This window comes from Otolemur garnettii, unplaced genomic scaffold (assembly GCF_000181295.1).
Source record: "Otolemur garnettii isolate 467f Iridium unplaced genomic scaffold, OtoGar3 scaffold00102, whole genome shotgun sequence".
In the NCBI taxonomy this organism is placed as follows: Eukaryota; Metazoa; Chordata; class Mammalia; order Primates; family Galagidae; genus Otolemur; species Otolemur garnettii.
Genome location: NW_003852497.1, coordinates 7,446,469 through 7,467,995, shown reverse-complemented (window position 1 = coordinate 7,467,995; position 21,527 = coordinate 7,446,469). Strand labels below are relative to the sequence as shown.

At 37.4% G+C, this 21,527-nt stretch overlaps 1 protein-coding gene across 1 annotated transcript in view; it reads left to right on the top strand.

The window, feature by feature from the left end:
• WRN (Werner syndrome RecQ like helicase) overlaps positions 1-21,527 on the top strand; it is a 140,105-nt gene that overhangs the window by 4,857 nt on the left and 113,721 nt on the right. Inside the window, exons 2-6 of the mRNA XM_023517018.1 lie at positions 14,044-14,151; positions 14,792-14,907; positions 19,581-19,726; positions 20,186-20,334; positions 21,302-21,451. Coding sequence (XP_023372786.1) covers positions 14,056-14,151; positions 14,792-14,907; positions 19,581-19,726; positions 20,186-20,334; positions 21,302-21,451 — 657 coding nt within the window. The 5' untranslated portion in view covers positions 14,044-14,055. The remainder of the gene's footprint in view (positions 1-14,043; positions 14,152-14,791; positions 14,908-19,580; positions 19,727-20,185; positions 20,335-21,301; positions 21,452-21,527) is intronic.

Below are 21,527 nucleotides of genomic sequence, written 5' to 3'. Positions count from 1 at the left end.
GCCTCCCAAGTAGCTGGGACTACAGGCGCCCGCCACAATGCTTGGCTATTTTTGGGTTGCAGCTGGCATTGTTATTTGGAAGGCCTGGGCTGGATTTGAACCCGCCACCCTAGGTGTATGTGGCTGGTGCCTTAGCCACTTGAGCCACAGGTGCCGAGCCTCTGTGTCTGTTTTTAATGTCAGTACTGTATTGGTTATTATAGCTTTGTAATATACTTTGAAATCAAGAAGTGTGATGCCTTCAAGTTTTTCTTTTTTAAGATTGTTCTGAATATTTGGGATCTTTTGTGGTTCTATATAAATTTTAGAATTGTCTATTTCTATGAAAAACTGTCACTGGGATTTTGATAGGGATTACATCAAATCTGTATATTGTTTTGGGTAGTATGGAGATTTTTAACAATATTCACTCTTTTAATCAAGAATAAGTTATATCTTTCTGTTTATTTATGTCCTCAATTTCTTTTATCAGTTTTTCAGTGTACAGATCTTCACTTTCATGATTAAATTCATGTTAAGTATTTTATCCTTTTTGATGCCATTGTAAACGGGATTGGTCCTGTATTTCTTTTTTCGAATAGATCGTCAGGTTTATTTTCTCATTCTAACCCCAATACTGAAGGATGGTGGCTAGGAATGAGTTGATGGAATAAATGAGCAGGCCAAACAGGCCAGTGAGCTAAGCACCGAGATTTATTAGGCACAGTGTGTTCACAGGTCTGTCTCCTCAGTGGAGAAGGACCTCAGGTTCCTAACACACATGTGATTTCTTTTTTTTTTTTTATTTACTATGCTTACTGAGGCTGCCCCTCCTCCTTTTAGGTGGTATTTCCATTTCCTACGGGTAATTGACAGCTTTCTTTACAACCTTTCTTACTCTGTGTGCATGGGTCCTCTCAGAATTGTCCATGAAAACTCACTGACCTCTGCTCCCAAAATACAATGTAAGTTAGATGGTAATGAACCCTGGGCTGAAGGACAAGCAGATACCTCCTGTGTGTGTTCTGGGAAGTCCCTTGATCTTACTTCCACTTTGTGGTTTCTCTGCCTCTTTCTGGTTATCACAGACTAAACATCTGTTCCTCTAGAATCCCTCTAGACCAGTCATCTCTTCCTCTTCCCTCTCCCTACGTAACATAGATCATTATCTGTACAAAGAAATGTAAATGGTTTTTGTGTGTTGATTTTGTATTCTGCTACTTTACTGAATTAATATTTTCTGGGTTTTGTTTGTTTTTGCTGTGGCATCATAAGAACTCACAGCAACTTCAAACTCTTGGGCTCAAGCAATCCTCTTGCCTCAGCCTCCTGCATAGCTGGGACTATAGGTGCTCACCAAGACATCCAGCTAGTTTTTCTATTTTTTTTTTTAGTAGAGACGGGCTCTTGCTCTATCTGGTCTTGAACTCCTGAGCTCAAGCAGTCCACCTGCGTCAGCCTCCCAGAGTGGTAGGATTACAAGTGTGAACCACCATGCCTGGCCTTATTCTTTTTTTTTTAATGGAGTCTTTAGTGTTTTCTACATACAGGATTGGACATGGTATGTTTTATTTTGTTGATTTACTTGTGTATTTTTACACCATTTCCACGCTATTTTAATTACTGTAGTTATATACTGTTTTATATGTAATGAGGCGAGTTTCCCCTTACTTGACTTATTTTTCAAAAATATATTTACTGCTCTTGAGCATTTTCTCTTCCAAGTGAACGTTTATGAAAACTTCTGTGGTTTGATGAAAAATTCTGCTGATATTTCTTCTTGGTATTGCTTCTTTGAGTGTATCGATTTAATTAATGTATTTACAGCTTTGAGTCTAGCCATCCAGGAACTCAGTGTGTCTTATTGTCGACCCCAGCTAAGTGACTGAGGCAAAGCTCTCAATCAAGGGAGGATTATTGAGTCAAAGCTGAAGATGCTCTCAGGAAAAACACAAACTGCAGACAAACCTCCGGCTGTTTTCTGAAGGGGAATTTAAAAGTTGCAGTATGTGAGGGGGCATATGGCATACAAAAAGCAAAGAAGGCAGGGGCCAGAGTAGTTAGGTTCTCACCAGACCCATGAAAATCTACTTTTTACATTAAGATAAAGCAAGAATGGTAGGAGAGAAAAAGGGAGTGAAGGAAGCCTCAGTTGGAGATATCCCTGGGAGGTGGAAGTTTGTCGGATCCTTTCCCAGTTTTGCTGACCTGTAAAGATAAACTTGTAATTTTTTATTAGTGTGGCATTGAACGGACTTCAGTTTGGGGAGCTAGACTTCACTTTTAGGATCTAGAGACCTATAGTTACAATTTGCACGTCCTTGCTTATGGGAGGCCAGCGGTGATTTCCTGAGGGAATGATCTGTGGGGCCCATCCTTCAGAGATGCTCCATGCCTTTACCTTGCCTTTTGCTAGGTAGTTGCAAGGGTGGTCCCTGAGATTTTTATTTTCTTTTTCATTTATCTAGCCCTTTTTGATGGTTTAATAAAATTTCCTAGTTGTCTTTAAAATGGGCTTATTCCCAGGTAGGTTTTCATTTTTGCTGTTATAGATTTTGGATATAATTATATTTGATTTTTGCTCATATTTAGAAAAGTACTTAATTTGGGTAAGCTTATGTTGAATCTGGTCACTCACCTTTGCTCCTATTAAATAGGGAAAATGTCCTGCCCTCCAAGAGTTATTGAAGAAAAAAAATTTTTTTAGAAGAGTTTAGAGCTTTGGTAAAAGTTAAGCTTTTCTTCTGTAAAAACTGGTTGGTAGTAACCAACCAAGAAGGAGGATAGTTTTTCAATAATTTCTTCTTGGAGTAATAAGAAATTAGAATAATTTCATGTTTTCCTAAAAGACCAGCTGCCCACCTGAGCCTGCTTCAAGGCTTTCTTTCTGACGAGGCTGTCCTGGTCTCTGTATTTTAATGGTGCCTTGTACTGTTACTGTTTTAGGCTAGGTCTTTAGGGGACAATAGAGATTCACCTTCTTTTAGCTCTCTTTAAAACCAAGAAGATAGACCTATGACCTTCCTAGTCTGTGGATGGAATAATAGTGATACAGGGGTTCCCTGTTCAGGGCTGGACAGGAAACCCCATTTTTTAGGTCCGAGCAAGGATACTTTTCAGACTGCACTCTCTGGAGGCAAACAGGGTCGAAGAAAAGCTGCATGACCAGTGTCTCATCTGGGCGGCCCCCCCTGGAGTGGAAAGCATACACCCTGCTGCTTTGCCTGGGACGGGAACTATGGAGAACTGCATTCTTTGCTGATACATTCATTCGCTAATCAAGACATGTCTTCTGTCTTCCAGCTCCTGGCCAAGTGTGCCATACATTTCCCAAGGCCCCTTTCCTGGCAGGCAGTTATGCGAACCCTTAGACAAAAGGCCTATGCGGGTTTTCCCAGTGGGAATCCCCCACCACCTCCATTGCTGGAGGCTTTGTTACCCTTATTTTCTATGTCTTTCTCTGTAAATAAACTTTGTTTGCCACTTATTCTCTTGGTCTGGGGTTTTATTCTTGAATTTCCAGACCAGGGACCTGCCACAGAGAGAAAAATGCTGGTAACAATAGAAGCTATCAGAGAAAATACCGAAGGTTTGTAGCTCCTCCTGGAAGTTTTGATGTGGTATCACCTATTAGTAGCTGACCTGCTTTTGCTCTTCATTCATAAAACTGAGTTGCTAAAATACAGTAGAAAAATAATTGGACTGGAAGAGAACTTTTTTCTTCCAGAAAGTACATAATCACAAAATTGTTGATTTAAAAAAATTCGTATTATATAAACTTACCTGTCTGATGAGACCATATCAAATGTCCTGTGTAAGAGGCCATGCACAGAGGCTCATTCCTGTAATCCTAGCACTCTGGGAATCCGAGACAGGTGGATTGCCTGAGCTCAAGAGTTTGAGACCAGCTTGAGCAAGAGTGAGAGAGACTGTCTCAACAAATAGCTGGCTATTGTGGTGGGCTCTTGTAGTCCCAGCTACTTGGGAGGCTGAGGCAAGAGAATTAATTGAGCCCAAGAGTTTGAGGTTGCTGTGAGCTGTGACGCCAAGGCACTCTACCAGAGGTGACAACGTGAGACTCTTGTCTCCAAAAAACAAACAAACAAAACTTTCTTGTGTAGAAATTGTGTTAGGTAAATGTGAATTAAACTAAAATCTTAAGGCTCCTACCAAGAGGCTGACTGGACCCTGTCTTGGCCTAGGGGATCCCTAAATCCGAGTTGCTAGCCATGAGCAAGGAGATCAGACCTGCTTCATTATGCCTCCTCCCCTTCCTATAGATGTCCTCTGTGACTCATTAACAGGCCTGAGGCTCTGTACGACAGACCTGCAGATCCTCAAGTGACAAACCACTTGAGCCTGGACGTAGGTCCTTAGTTTGTCTCTGATTAACAGACCATCGTATTAACTCATCAGTCCTTTTTGCTGACTCCTGGTTTTTTAGACAAAGCCTAACTCAGCCAATTGTCAGCTAAAGAATCTTTAAATCTCACTTATAACCTGTAAGCCCCTCTGCCCTGCTCCCCCACTCCCCATGTCTCACCTTTTTGGGCCAAACCAGTGTTTCTGATGTATTGATTTTGACCTTACCTGTAGTTTCTGTCTCCCTAAAATGAATAAAACCAAACTGTCACCCCAGCGCTGCGAGTCCACTTGCTCAAGGCTCTTGGGTATGGCTCCAGGTCATGGCCTCAAATTTGGCTCAGAATAAACCTCTTTAAGTTATTTTACTGAGTGTGGCTTCTTTTCCACCAACATAAATATGTGGTTGCCTAAAGAATTGCGTGTTAATTTTCTGGTTTCTTCTTTTCCTGGTCTCTATTTTTATCGTTGCTGCTGCTTTCCATTCTAAATTTGGCCTTATTGTAAACTTCAGATATTTTTCTTTCTACCTGGCAAAGCTGAACTTCAGCCCAGTGCTTTATATCATAAAGATCACTAAATTACTTAAGTTGTAATTTTCTGTTCAATTGTTGCTAAATGTTATTTTGATTTAAAAAGTTTTGGAATTGTCTGTTTATGAAGTCATGAAGCTTTTGGTACTATATACCTTTTCTGTGACAAGTTTCTTTCTCCAAATAATTTATTTTTATTTATGTAAGTTATTTTTTTAAAACAAGGATTGACTAAATAATTTTATTTTCAGTTATATTTGTATAACAATTGTTTACAAGTACAGAAAACTTGATTCCTATATGATTAAAAAATAAGGAAATTTATTACAAAAATTTAACGCAAAGGCCTGGCTGGGGATTAGTTGAGGCCTGGTTTAGTTCATTAACTGTGGCTCCATTTCTCCTTTTTGCTGCCTTTTGTGGGTTGACTTTGTACCTAAGTTGGTTTTGTCCTTAAGTTGACTTTCATTATGGTGGCAAAATGGCTGTAGAAGATCTGGGTTTCACATTCTCAAATAGAGGGCATCTCTTCTGGTAGTTTTCTTACAAGAGCAAGACAGTGTTATTCTCTGAAATTCTCCTAAAAATGCCCTCATGTGTCTCATTGGCCTGAATTAAGTCATATATTTTATTCTTAAACCAAACCCAGAGGTATGCTTTGAGTTAGGCCTGAGTTTCTGAATCATGCGTGTGGCAAAAAGAATGGGATTACCTTTAGGCCAGTGGGTCTCCTGTGGGAGCTGGGAGTGGGGCAGATACCTTAAAACACATTGGCTTTATGGGTAACTGATCATTACCTGAGTTAAATTTATTGGTACTGTAAAAAGGGTCCGGGGTTCAATGGATGCTGGCTAGGCAACAGTCAACATTCACTTAATAATGAGTCCTATACAATTTCATCTCAGGCCATAAGAAGTAATGATAATAAATATAAAAACTAAAATAGATAGCCTAAGCAAGTTTTAAATTGACTTACTTGAAAACTTTCTCTGTAGTTCCCCGGTTTATAATGGTTGATTTCAGCTGACTGGCTAGAGCTACTTACAGAACAGAGGAAATTCATTAAAAATAATGAATTATTCAGTTGGATAGTGAAACCCAGTTATAAAGCAGTTCACCGTGCCATGGATTCAGGTCAAGTCATGTTTCTGGTTTATGGGCAGTGCTGCTTCTCACTATGACACAGCAGAAAGAGAGAATTTTATCCTTTTCCCCTGTTGCTAGCTAAAATTAATGGCATTTTATTGTGTTTATTTATTTGATTGGTTCCATTTACACTTTATTTCACATGCTTTTAGTAATACAGAATTGTACTTTATATGATATTTGGCAGGAAAATATGTGAGGTACCTATAAAGAAATACATCTCTCAAAAATATCCTGCTACTTTTAAAAATTACATCGACATACTATAGTGAAATCAAATGTTAACAGGTGATTGCAATTAGCTTTTCTGGTTTGCTTGCCTGGGCAATTTGGAGGGAAATTAAGATTAGTAAAAATCTAGTAATAGAGTCTTGAAAGCCTCTGTTTTTTTTGGGACAGAGTTTCACTTTGTTGCCATGGGTAGAGTGCAATGATGTCGCAGCTAACAATAACTTCAAACTCTTGTGCTTAAGCTATTCTCTTGCCTCAGCCTCCTGAGTAGCTGGGACTACAGGTGCCTGCCTCAATGCCTGGCTATTTTTAGAGATGGGATGGGAGAGTGGATGAGTCTCAGTATAAAAACAGAGGATGTCTGTTTTTTTGGCTCAGACTGGTCTTGAACTCATGAGCTCAGGCAATCCACTGGCCTTGGCCTCCCAGAGTGCTGGGATTACAGATGTAAGCCACTAAACCAGGCCTTTTGAAAGCCTCTTTAATTACTTAATGAAGGCTTTGTCATGGATTTCTTGGTTCCTCTCTGTTTTCCTCACCCCTTTTTCCTGTTGGTTCATAGAACAGGAGGAAGGAAATTTCAAAAGCCTTATAGGCGAATACCTTGTAAATCATGTCTTCTAAAATATACGTTATACATGCTTTTACATGTGTGTGTATATCTATATATATAAACTAGTTGCTATATATTGGTACATGTAAATAAACAATGTGCAAGGTCACATTTTCAGAAAATATGTAATATAATGAATTAAAAGAAATCAATGCCAGAACTTTTAAAGTTAATTGAATTGTTGATTACTTGACAGCCATTCAGTAAAAATAGCATGATTGTGTTGGTGAAACCCAGAGAGTCTAACCAAAGTTAAAGCATTGATGACCAAACTGAACTGCTGAAAGATTTAAGCTGAATTTTTTTTTTTTTTTGAAACAGAGTCTCAAGCTGTTGCCCTAGGTAGAGTGCGGTGGCATCATAGCTCACAGCAACCTCCAACTCTTTGGGCTCAAGTGATCCTCTTACCTCAGTTTTTCTATTTTTTGTAGAGACAGGGTCTTGCTTTTGGTCAGGCTGGTCACGAACCCATGAGCTCAAGCATTCCACCTGCCTCAGCCTTCCAGAGTGCTAGGACTATAGGCATGAGCCACCATACCCATCCTCTGATTTGGTTTCATAATCTGTTAGTGTTTTTGAAAAGTACTTATTCTGAATGTCTTATACTTTATCAGTCATTTCAAGTTCTTTTTCTGTATTCTTTTCTACACATATGTCAAGTTGGATGAATAATGAATATTTTATTGTCATTTAGATTATCGTTGGAAGCCTCCTAAATAGTTCGTGTAGTGTAGTTAAGGAGGAAGAAAATAGATGCATGTTGAAATCTAATACTCCTTGGGTTAGGACCTGTGGGTAAGAATGAAGTATTATATTGTATAAATGAATTCATTTTATCTTCTCCATTTGAATTTCTCATTTAAAAGAACATGCTACTTATGAACCACCTAAGTGCTTAATTAGCTGTTGATAAATTTACATATCTTGTCTAATGTGTATGGATTTGGTATCTTTATCTGTAGATTCTTGATCCCTCTCAAGGGGTCCCAGTGTGCTGTGGGTGTAACAGCTGTAGAAGACTGATTACTGCTCCTATCAACATTCCAATTCATGTGTAATTAGTTTAAAAGACGTGACATCGTGTCTGTCATATCTTCACGTTAACCCTGTAGTCAACCAGGGAAGTCATACTATATAATAGTAATATAATATCACAAAACAAGTAATATAACTATGAGACTACATAATCCCATTTTAGAGACAAGGAAGTGAAAATTTAGAAAGGTTCAATGACTTGCCCAAGGTCATGAAGCCAGAAAAGCCGCCTGCGCGGTGGAGTCTGAGAAGCTAAACTGAAGCAAACCAGAGGACCCCTGCATACCTCCCGTGATTATCCAGTTAGGGTCTCACCGGCAGTGTGAGGCTGTTTATTACCTCAGGAAACTGTGGGGAAGTAGTCACACATGACAGTAGGGGTTGTTACTTTGATAATCTGATGTTTCCTCTGGTGATTCTCTTAGATATTTTCTTAAACTGAAAAATCACCTTTCTGTTGTTTAAACATCTTGCATTGTTAGACTGGAGATGACTTTGATGTTACTTCCTATCAGATAAAGTTTTCTAGGTTGGTTTCCTTGTATTTCATTGTAAAAGTTGTTAGAATTGTAACTGAGGCAGAACAGTCTTGGAGAAGCTATACTTACTGTTCTTCAGACTCTTGCTGGCCTTCTGACAAAGTTTGGTGGACCTGGCCCCAGCTCTGCAAATTGGTTGACAGTGACAGAGACCTAGACCCTCTTGGTCTGATAACAGTCACACGGTACTAAGTAACCAAGTGTCAAAGTATAATTTTCCAAAACAATTAGAGCACAGATTCTCGTAGCAATATAGAGTGAATGGGTGGCTCCTGTGGCTCAAAGGAGTAGGGGCCCCATATGCCGGAGGTGGCGGTTTCAAACCCAGCCTTGGCCAAAAAAAAAAAAAACAAAAAAACTGCAAAATAAAAAAAAAAAGAAATACAGAGTGAAACACACATGTCACAGGTCCGCAGTTCACTAATGAGGGAACCAGTAGGATGTAAAAGTTGTTTCGAAGAGTAAAAACGATTATACAGATGCTGGAGAAAGAAGCTTAGAATAGGACTGCTAGGTCAGATACAAAGCTGTCTATATATAGGGCAGCAAAAACCTTGAATTTGAAATCTTTTTCCCTGGAGAGAATTCAGTTGCATCTGTACTAGACAAACTTTTTTTAAGTTAATATGGAACATCATAGAGTGTGATTTTAAAATCAGTAAATCATCAACTAAAGGTGTATTCCTTAATGAAACTGTACTGGTTGGGTGGGTTTGTGGTCCTGTATGACATTGGAAGGATATACTGCTCTCTCTCTGTCGTCTATGTTTTGAAAACTTTTTCTTGACACAAAGCAGTATTGGAACCGCGGTTTTCTGTTTCCATTTCTTTCCACTCCGCTTCCTTGCTTTTTCAAAATTAAATTTTCATTACTAGAACAATCTGTTAACTTTTTCTAAATTAGCTAACTCTTGTTATTAGTTTTCTTTGTTCACAGTGGCATTGATACAATACAGCTTTATTCCCCAGAGAAGCCTTATGAAACTCAATGGATATTTGTAAAATTTGCATAAATGCCCAAAGTGGGTCAGGCATGATGGCTCAGGCCTGTAATCCTTTGCGAGCCAGAGGTGGGAGGGTCACTTGAGGCCAGGAGTTTGAGACCAGCCTAGGCAACATAATGAGACCCCTTTTCTACCAAAAAATGTAAAAATATTAGCCAGATGTGGTGAAGTGCACCTGTAGTCCCAGCTACTCAGAAGGAGGCAGGAGGATCGCTAGAGCCCAAGACTTTGAGGTTTTGGTGAGCTGTGATTGTGCTACTGCACTCCATTCTGGGGAGCAGAGTGAGATTCTTGTCTCAAACAAATAAAAGTCTCAGAGTGAGGAATTGAAATTATAGCCTAAAATTCAGTGGTTCTCAACCTTCCTAATGCTGCAACCCTTTAATACAGTTTCTGTGGGTCACCACCCACAGGTTGAGAACTGCTGGCTTAATTACTGTGACTATTCTTTCGTGACATTCTGTTAGCAACATTTTAGAGTAATTGTAAACATTTTTGTATATTTTGTTAAATAATCAGTATTTATAAAATAGTGTATTTTATCAGATTAGCCGTCACAGAATTTGAACAAAATAGAACTGAATCATTGTAGATAGCAAGTACAGATTTATCCAGATTAAATAATATAACTAGCTAATAGAGTTAAGCATTGAATTTTTTACTAATAATTTTTTCTTGAACTTGAAATTGAGTTATTTATATATGCCATTTTAACGTAACAATTTCTTTTAATACTTTCTAAAAAGATTGTGATGCTTTTTTATTCAGTTTAGCCCCAAGCAGTTAGGCAAGTCAGTTACCATGGTAACAGTAGGTATTAATTTCCTTACCTTAGTTAGAGGTTTTAGGAACACAGAAATCTCTGAGCTCGTCCACTGAAACCCAACTTTTGCTTGAGATTGGCCTCATGAGACTGGTGTTATCTAGAAGATGGCATTGTTTTAAGTGTAAAAATGCTGTGCTATTAAGTTGAATTTCTGTTCCATCGAAGTATGGCTTAAAAGGTGATTAAAAAAATAAATAAAAGTTAGGTGATTAAAGAGGAATCCCTTCTTAGCTAATTTGGAATGTAATTGGTCTTAATTATTCTTAATTTGTTCTAACTTAAATCTTATTGGTATTATTCTTCTTGATTTGAACTAAAAATGACTTCAAAAGACTCGTCCTAACATCTCACTGCTATCAAATAGAATCACTTAAGATGAATTTCTTTGTAAACACAATTCCATAATTTTGACAGACAATCTCTTAACATGTAATTGGCTAATATTACCAAGTTTGGGTAGTGAGTCTACTCATGCAGCTATCATGAGGACCACTGTACAGCGGATTGATCACAAAGGCTTTATCAAGAAGGTGTGTTAATGCTGGATATTTTGTGAATGTATTATGGAGATAAGGAGGAGTTAGCAGATGGGCCACTGTGCCCATGACTTGCTGTTTTTATGCTAGGAGCTAAATGGTTATTACATTTTTAATTAGTTTAAAAATCACAAGAATAACATTTTGTGAAATTTGTATAAATTCAGGTTTCACTGTCTGTAGGAAAAGTTTTATTCTAACATTGCTATGCTTATTTGTTTAAGTGTTGTCTATGACTTTTGTGCTGTCGTGGCAAAGTGGAGTCGTTTTGACAGAGACCATCTGGCTCCTGAAGCCTGGAATATTTATTGTCTGACCCTGTACTGTAGCATGATAAAGTGTAGCCTTAATTGTTCCCTTTAAAAAACCATTTCCCCCTTTTATTGATGTACTTTTGCTCTCCGATTGCGAAAAGGAACTATTTATACAAAAGTTGGCATGTAGAGACAAGTGTAAGGAATAATTTTAAAAAACCATCTGCAGGCTCGGAGCCCATTGGCAGTGGTTAGGGCGCTGGCCACATACCCTGGGGCTGGCAGGTTTGAACCCGGCCCAGGCCTGCTAAACAACAATGACAACTACAGCAAAAAAATAGCTGGGTGTTGTGGTAGGTGCCTGTAGTCCCAGCTACTTGGGAGCCTGAGGCAAGAGAAATACTTAAGCCCAAGAGTTTGAGGTTGTGAGCTATGGCGCCTACTCTACTGAGGGTAGCATAGTAACTCTGTTTCAAAAAAATAAAAACCACCTGCAATTTTGAGATAACTGCTAATATTTTAGTAAACATTGCTGTAGACCTGGGTAACCAACTTACTTTTTCTCTGCTGCATGTTGGAAGAATAAGAGTTGCGTTGGATCACACGGTAAATACACAAACACTAATAAAAGCTGATTAGCAAAAACAAGGGCCGTGCATGCTTTCTGTGATATCCAACACCACAGGAAAGCAAAAAAAGTCCACACAAAGGCTGCAGGACACCCCTGGTCTAGACCTTCATACACCACACACACACACACATGTATTTACACAAATTCGCATAGACTATTTGGGAATAACTTCTGTTAAGAGGTTTGAATATGTAGCAAATATAAATTTATTCATAACTAGTAACATTCATATAATACAAGGATTTATATAGTTGATAACATATATATTTTACATATTTTATCTTACTACCTATAATGCATGTGGCGACCCCAAAAGTTGATAATGTCAGTTCTGATTCAGTGAATCATAGATCTTACCCAATGGCAAATTTTGATAATTGATTCAGAGAATAGAAAAAAGCTCCAATTGCAGATGGAATACTTTTTTTTTTTGGAGGAGTCCCAAACTGTGAGAGACAGATCCCAAAATGTACCTTAGGACATGTTATGGCTTTGGATTAGTAGATTAATTTTAGGCAATGTATGCAAAAACATTGCACAAGGCTCAAGTGGCTAAGGCGCCAGCCACATACACCAGAGCTGACGGGTTCAAATCCAGCCCGGGCCTACAAAACAGCAATGACAACTACAACCAAAAAATAGCCGGGCATTGTGGGTGCTTGTAGTCCCAGCTAGTTGGGAGGCCGAGACAAGAGAATCCCTTAAGCCCAGGAGGTGAAGGTTGCTGTGACCCAGGGTGACAGCTTGAGGCTCTGTCTCAAAAAAACAAACAAATGAAAAACAAGAACAACGTTGTACAAGGGAAGTTATTTGGTTTTGGAACTCCTGTTTTATATTTTCTTAGATGGTTATTTGACTATCCCTTCCCCCCATTTTCCATCTATAAACTAATAAATCCGTATTTCTAGGCTTATTATGATAATCTAAATAGTTGAGTTATATATCTTGCTCACATTTTCTGGATTTGGATTCTTTGCTATTTTTCTATGGGAAATACTCTTAATAACTTTTCAAGGCTACCAGCTGGTTTGAGGTCACTAGTATGTTTACTGGGAACCCTGGTTGAAGGTTTCTTCCTTTCCCCTGTAGTAAAAGAGTGAGTTACAGGCCCGCTGTTCCCTCTTTCTTTCCTAATGCACGGGAGTGATGGAGTTTGGTCTGTATGGACACCTTACGTTTGATAAAGTAATCTTTTAAGTTTTTTGTTCCATAAATTATTAATGTTTTTAGGTTTTGGTTCATGCTTGGGAATATAAATAGCTAAAATGGATATTTGCCAGACACTGTTTGAATTCTTCAAAGTTTACTTTGCTATATATCAAATATAATAAGCTATCCCTAAATCATAAATAGTTGCTGTGATTATTTAACATTAACATCCTGTTTCCTTATGAGAGTCTTTGGGGTGTCTTCACAACTGCTACCCCCTTATTAGAAATTTGAAATACCAGCCAGGCACACCTGTAATCCTAGCACTCTGGGAGACCAAGGCGGGTAGATTGCTTGCGCTCAGGAGTTTGAGACTAGTCTAAAGCAAGAGTGAGGCTCCCTCTCCACTAAAAATAAAGAAGAAAAAAGAAAAGAAAATAAGAAATAATAGGAAGTATTTAGGTTTGAAGAATTTACTAAGAACTTAGGCTACTTCAGTTTATATGAGTCCTATCAGAGGGTGGGTCCATTTTACTGTTAACCTACAGAGTATATTCCAGTTCTCTTATTCCCTGTGTTTTCTTTCAGCAGTATTTGTACTTTGGTTTACATTGAGGAGAGTCCTCAAAGGTAGTACACAGCTTAATAAAAAATCATTTAAGAAATTTTTTGTTAGGGAAACTTGTTCGCCAAGAACATAATGAAAAGTCTTTAATATAGAAGAGCTGTTATCTGTCTTTATAATTAAATCTTCAAGTAGACTTGTGAATAAGTCTAACAGTTTTGTTGAGTTTACTTAGATCTTAGGATTGATGATAATCATATAGAAAATTAAAGATGTCAGAATATATATGACAATTTATACACCCATGGATTTTCATTGTTAATGAAATAAATGTTATTTTTTGTAAGGATTAGTGATAGTAAGGATTAGTCATAGAATAGAATTTTGAAATTGCTAAAACTTTAAAACTCAATTAAAATGGCTGATTTGTTTTTTAAAAGGAGAAAATACTAAATGCATAGTTATTCATTGTTTTTCTTTGTGTTTTTGGCTCTTGTAAACTGTATTTAGGCTTAGATGTCACAACTTTAAATATGTATATTTGGTTTTCTGTCATCTCCACAGGGCTCTCTCTGGGTTTTCTTTCAAGATTGTGTCGCAGTCACACATAAAGTCTTTGGTTTTTGGATTTTGCAACTAGGGCATTTTGAAGATGAATGAAGAAAGATTGGAATCAGCTCCACACCTGCGGAAAGTTCCTAAATGGATGTTTAAGAAGAATAAAGGATGTGCTGTAGAAGAAAGAAAGGTATGCCGTGCCTTGATTATTCTTTCAGAGGGAAATTTAATTTAAACTTGACCATACACTTCTCACTTGTAAACTTCGGGTCATTGTTTGAGTCACCAGGATCTAGTTACTGAGTGGGTAAATGGCAGTATATTTTAATTGAATTTACAAAATGAGAATTCTTATTATATATTTTCCCTTTTTATATTCAGTTTGTGTGATTGGCCTTACTAATTTGCTTTGAATTCATATAATAATTTAGACAACATTAGCATTGTTAAATTTTTTGATTGATTCGGGTTAAGTCCTCATAGATTTGAGGCCTTTTTGCTTGATTTGCCATTCAGTCTTCAGCATTTTAAGGCAGCCTTGTTACATTTGGACTACTAATATGATTATCAGGAAAAAAACTCAGCAAAGTAAATGCTTTTATGAAAATAGGATTAGAAGTTTGAAAATAAACTTGTTAGGAAAAATAATTTTATAGTAGGATGTTTTTCTAGTTATTAAATGGTCTTTATGACTATTAGTCTACAAAGTATTAATTGATAAAATTTAAAACTGTAAATTAAATGCTTCAGTGAACTTTATTATTTCAGTGAACATTTATTATTTAATATGAACTTTATTTGCACTTACTTTGATTTTTATTTAACTCAAGGCATCGTCTGTTCAGAGGAGTGTTTTTGAAGATGACCTTCCATTCTTAGAATTCACTGGGTCCATTATGTATAGTTATGAAGCCAATGATTGCTCTCTCCTTTCAGAAGATATTGGGTAAGAGATTTGAATTTCCTAAATTCATTTGAATTTGGACCCTTGGAAGATAACTATTATGGTAGTATTTGTGGGTACACTGAGTTTTACAGTTGAGATATGTTTAACAGATAATTATTTCTACATGTAGAATATAACTAAGTCATATTCTACTTTTTTTTTTTTTTTTTGAGACATTGTCTCACTTTGTCACCCTTGGTAGAGTGCCTTGGCATAAAAACTTACAGCAACCCTAAACTCTTGGGCTCAAGTGATCCTCTTGCCTCAGCCTCCCAAGTAGCTGGGAGGTATAGGTGCCAACCACAGTGGCCAGCTAATTTTTTTTTTAATAGAGACAAGGTCTCACTCTTGTTCAGGCTCTTGAACTCCTGAGCTTCAGCAGTCCACCTGCCTTATGCTCCCAGAGACTGTTAGTACTTTTAAATTTGGTTGCCTTGTTAAATTAGAACTCTACAGTAATGCCATCTAAGGGTCTTGAAGCATTTTACAAGCAGAATTAGTAAGGAATTCTTTCAGATCTCCTTGAAGTTGTTATAACTGTCCTTTTTACTTTTTAACTGTTATATATTGGGTTAAAAGAAGCAGAGGCAAGTTAAGCTATTTATTAATGAGGTCCTGGTGGCAGCTCTAATCTAGAAATAGCATTCCGGTGTCCTCACTCTCACTATCTTTTTCTGGCCACTTTTGAGTCTCATATTGAATTAAATTAAATCTCATAGAGAAGGTAAAATCTATTATTTATGATTACATATTAAATCTACCATCTTACCTTTGGTATTACTATAGTATGTCATATCTGAAGGCAATAAGCACGAGTGATCTGAAGAATTGTAGTTTTGATGAATTGTATGTATTTTATCAAAGGCAGATAGGTTTTGTTTTTTCCCTCTCTGTTGGCCACTGTTTTTTTTTTTTTTTTTTTTTTTTTTTTGACAGAGTCTCAAGCTGTTGCCCTAGGTAGAGTGCTGTGTCGTCACAGCTCACAGCAACCTCCAACTCTTGGGCTTAAGCGATTCTCTTGCCTCAGCCTCCCAGGTAGCTGGGACTACAGGCGCCTGCCACAACACCTGGCTATTTTTTGGTTGTAGTTGTCATTGTTGTTTGGCAGGCCCGGTCTGGATTCAAACCCTCCAGCTCTGAGTGTATGTGGCTGGCCGCTGAGCTATAGGCACTGAGCCCGTTAGCCACTTTTAACATTATACTATCACACGTTTTCAACAGTTTGATTATGAAGTGTCTTTGGGTTGGTGTTGTGTGGTTTGTATTTATCCCCCTTAAGGTTCATTCAGTTTTTGGATCTGTGGGATAATAGTTTTTATTAAATTTGAAAAATTTCTTTGTTACTCTTTTTCTTTCTGGGACTCTGAATCTGCAGAAGTTAGGTTGCTTAATACTGTGTCATAGGCCCTGACATTCTTTCCTTTCAGTATTTCCTTCCTTTTGTCTTTTTTTCTCTCTGTGCTTCAGTTTAAATAGTTCCTTTTGCTACGTCTTCAAATTCACTTGTGTTTTTTTTCTTCTGTAGACTCTTCATCCTGAGACTGTTTTATTATTTATGTATTTATTTTTTAAGGCAGTCGCAGAACAAAGTTTATTGAGGAAGAGAAAGTTAGGTTTACAGAGTGAGAGCAAGATACAGGCTTACAGAGCAGGATACGTTCACCGTAGGCAGCAAACGGACCTCCACTGCCCGGCAAGTAGGCAGAGAGGCACTTTTTATTTATTTTTTTGAGACAGTCTCACTCTGTGGCCTTGGGTAGAGTGCTGTGGTATCGTAGTAGCTTATAGCAACCTTAAACTCTTAGGCTCACGTGGCTTCCTGCCTTAGTCTCCCCAGTAGCTGGGACTATAGGTACCCACCATGATGCCTGGCTAGTTTTTGCTGTTGTTTAGAAGAGAGGGGGGTCTCTCTCTTGGCTCAGATTGCTCTCACACTCTGACCTCCAGCGATCCACCCACCTTGGCCTCTCAGAGAGCTAGGATTACGAGTGTGAGCCTCCACGCCCAGCGTGACTTTTTAATTTTAGATAATTATATTTTTCATCTCTATTACATTCCATTCAGTTTTTTTGAAAATATTATTTTCCATTTGGGTCTCATCATATTCATAAGTCCTTAAACATATTTTGTCTACTTTGTAACAGGTGTTTTAATGTACTTCTCTGTTAATTCTAATATTCTAGGTTTTTTTCCTATTGGATGGTTTTTCTTCCGGTATGGGTCATATTTTCCTGTTTCTTTGCATGGCTGTTAAATTTTTTTTTTTTTTTTTTGATTAGGCATTGTGATTTTACCTTGTTGAATATTAGATTTTGTTGTCTTCCTTTAAAGAAAGGAGCTTTATCAGACAGCTAAGTTACATGGAGATTAACTTTATGTTTGGGAGTATTTTAAAAGGTTTATTAGGGCCTACAGTTGCCTTTACTCTGCGGGTAATTTAGCCAAGTACTAATGTGTAACCCTTCTGGGGTCTTTGCTGATTGCCCCAGGTGATCAGCAAGGGTTTCTACCCTGATTTTTCAGAACTTTAATTCCTCTTGCCTTTTGTTACCTGTTATTGTTTATATTTGCTTCTTTCACAAATTTTAAAATTAAAAATGTATTTTAAAAAAATAAACTCAGCTTCTGCTTCATGTCAAGATGGAATAAGAAGGACCAGGGCTTTTGTAAGTCCTAGGAAGTGTTCAGAATTTTAATGTCTGTCGCCTTTGTGTAAGTCCTAAGAATTGTTGTCCGCCTGCATATCATAGTATTCTAGGAAGACTGCAGGAGAACCCTATGAAGATTCCTAGAGCTCTTTCCCTGCCCAGTTCCCTCCTCTCCAGACCTCTGCTCCACAAGTTCCAACTCTGAGCTTCTGTGGTTGTAAACTCCCTGTTGCCTGGAATGTGTTCAGGCAGAAAGCTGGGGCAACTGTAAGACTCTTTTTGTTTCTCTTCCTGGGAGGTCATAGTCTTGTGCTGCCTATTCTCTAGTGTCTGAAAACAGTTGTTTTTATATTTTGTCCAATTTTCTGCTTTATAGTGGAAGGATAAGTGGTCCTTATTATTCCATCTTGTCATGAAGTAAAAGCTGAGTTTATTTTTTTAAAATACATTTTTAATTAAAAAAATTGCAAAATAGGCAAATATAAACAATAACAGGTAACAATATAACAAAGACGCATATTCCTTCCACCTTGCTTTATCAAATTTAATATTCATTTTCTTTGAATCTTTATTAAGAAATGAAACAGTGAAATACAGCTGAAGCCTCATGTGTATGTAGCCTTTCTGATTCTTCCCCTGGACCCCTTTGAGATAACTTCTATCATGAACTTAGTGCTTAGCAGTCTCTCACATGTTGTTTATAATGCTCCTTCATAATTTTATATCCTGAAATGTTACATATATTGTTTTATCTGCTTAAAAACTTTAAAAAATGCTGTCAAATTATGTGTGTATTCTTTAACTCAATGTTAAGTTTTTCAGAATTTTTCTTGTTGATTTACTTTCATTTTAACTTTTTTTTTTTTGAGACAGGGTCTCACTTTGTCACTTGGGCTAGGGTGCAGTGGCATGATCAAATTTCTGGGCTCAATTGGTCCTCCTGGCTCAGCCACCCATGTAGCTGGGACTACAGGCTTGTGGCACCATGGCCAGTTAACAGTCTTGTTCTATTGCCCAGGCTGATTGGAACTTCCAGCCTCAAGTGATCTTCCTACCTGGGCCTCCCAAAGTGCTCGGGTTATAGACAGGAGCCATGTGCCCAGCCCCATTTTCGATTTTATATGATAATCTGTTGTTTCAAAATGCCATGATTTGGCCATTCTCTTATTGATAGAAATTTCATTTGTTAATAATTTTCTGCTATTAGGTACAATGTTGCAGTGAATATTCTTTTTTTTTTTTTTACGACAGAGTCTCACTTTGTCACCCTTGGTAGAGTGCTGTGGTGTAATAGCTCACAGCAACCTCCAATACTTGAGCACAAGCAATTCTCTTGCCTCAGCCTCCTGAATATCTATAGGACTGCAGGCGCTCACCACAATGTCCAGTTATTTTTAGACATGGGGACTGGATATTGCTCAGGCTGGTCTCGAACCTGTGAGCTCAGGACAATCCACCCTCCTTGACCTCCCAGAGTGCTAGGATTATAGGTGTGAGCTACTTTGCCCAGCCTTGCAGTGAATATTCTGAAGCATTTCTGTCTCTTTGTACACATAAGAGAGTTTCATATACTTATAAGAAAAAATTGCTAGGTTTATTCCTCCTCAACTAGATACTGTCCCTGTTAAAGTTTTGTCCAATAGGATTTTATCAATTTATGTGTTCACTGATAGAAATGCTTCTCAGAACTTAATATTATGAAACTTTGATTTTTGCCAGATAGAGTGAAATTGTATAGATTTAATTTGCATTTCTCTTGATTGCTAATGAGAATTAAGTGTTTTCACATATATTTGGATTGGCCTTTTGGATTTCCTTTGGGAATTACCCATTTCTGTTATTCTCTATTTTTCTTTGGGATTATTAGACTTTTCTTGTTTTTTAAGGAATTTAAAATACTTTCTGGCTATTCATTATCGGTTGTATGTACTGCAGGTACCTTCTACTGGTCTGTGGTTGAATGTCTTTTGATGCAGAAGTTTAAAGTTTTAATGCAGTGAATTTATACTGTGTTTCTTCTCTTAGCAAGACTTTATCTGATGGAGATGTAGTAGGATTTGACTTGGAATGGCCACCAGTATTCAGAAAAGGGAAACATGGAAGAGTTGCACTCATTCAGTTGTGTGTGTCTGAGAGCAAATGTTACTTGTTTCACATTTCTGCTATGTCAGGTTGGTATCCGTTGCATTTTTATATGGCTGATAATTGTGAAATGCCAACTTTACTTGCTGCAAAATTAAGCTCTTTCGTTAGCTGGCACTTTGTCTATATTCCACCCAAGTCACTCACATCCCTTGTTTTAATTTTCATGACATCCCTCTGAGGTATTGATTCCTGTTTGTTTGTTTGTTTGTTTTAGAGTAGAGAGAACTGAAGTTTAAAAGGGCTACATGACCAGGAATATACTGCTAATACTAGCAGAGGTGGCATTCACACTATTTGTTTTTTCTTACCTTTTGTCAATAAGGACTCTTTGTTCTTGGCAAGGAAGGAAATAAGGTGACTGTGTTTCTGAATTTAAGCTTAACATAGAAACAAATTTAAATATAAACATAGTATGTATAGCAAGTAGACAGTAAAAATCTATCATACTTTACTTAGCTGGTAGAAATAACAATCAACTGTTACAGTTTTTCCACAGGGATTAAAAATGTTGCTTGAAAATGAAACAGTGAAGAAAGCAGGTGTAGGAATTCAAGGAGACGAGTGGAAACTTCTACGTGACTTTGACGTCAAATTGAAGAGTTTTGTGGAGTTGACAGATGTTGCCAATAAAAAGGTAGAAACAATACATGTATTATTTTCATAAGGAAGATGATTTTGTGGTCACAGAATGTGCCTTCTATTCAAATGTTAGATTTAGAAAAAACAAAGTTGTGTTTTTGTAGCAGTAAAGAAATTTCAAGTACACGTTCTGTAATGAAAGCTTCATTTGTAATCCATTGTTTTGGCATACAGTTTGTTTAAGCAAATATTTAATCTCCTCTCGCAGTTCTTGAAATTATTTCATTTCTTTCGTGTATTTGCAAGTTTAAATACTGTTTTAAGTTTATCTTTTTAATCCATTTCTACCAGTAACTTTTTTTAAAGGGAGAGCAGAAAGCAGCTCTTAATGTTTAATGCTTTTACTGAAAGTTTGACCATTAATTCTACCACCCGTATTTCACATTTTATTAATGAAGTCATTAAATTTAATTGTTATATTTAGCCAAGTATTCATTTGGCTGGGAAGTAGAAAGCCTACTAATCTCTTCAACATTTTTCCTTGAATAATAATTTTAAAGTTCAAGTATTTTAATACCTAAATTAGGGAAATTCCAGAATTAATTTTTTTTTTTTTTTGAGACAGCCCTTGGTAGAGTGCTGTGGCATCACAACTCACAGCAACTTCCAGCTCTTGGACTTAGGCGATTCTCTTGCCTCAGCCTCCCAAGGAGCTGGGACTACAGGTGCCTGCCACAATGCCCAGCTATTTTTTATTGTAATTTGGCCAGGGCTGGGTTCTAACCCACCACCCTTTGTATGTGGGGCTGGTGCTCTACCCACTGAGCCACAGGTACCTCCCCAGAATTAAATTCTTATAGTGTGGGCTGCACATGTTGCAGGAAGTTTATTGAGATCTATCTCTGGGTTGCATTTTGATACATTTTCTGATTTTATTTGTGATATGGTCATTTGGTGGTATTTAGGAGTATCTGAAAATAGGAATAATAATTTTTACTGTGTTGATTTTTTATTACTTCTAGCTGAAATGTATAGAGACCTGGAGCCTCAATGGTCTGGTTAAACACCTCTTTGGTAAACAGCTTTTGAAAGATAAGTCTGTTCGCTGTAGTGATTGGAGTAATTATCCCCTCACTGAAGACCAGAAACTGTATGCAGCCACTGATGCTTATGTATGTACTTAAAGATCTTTAGATTGTGATGTATTTCTTAAACCTTATCATAAGTTACTTTAGAAAAATTTTATTA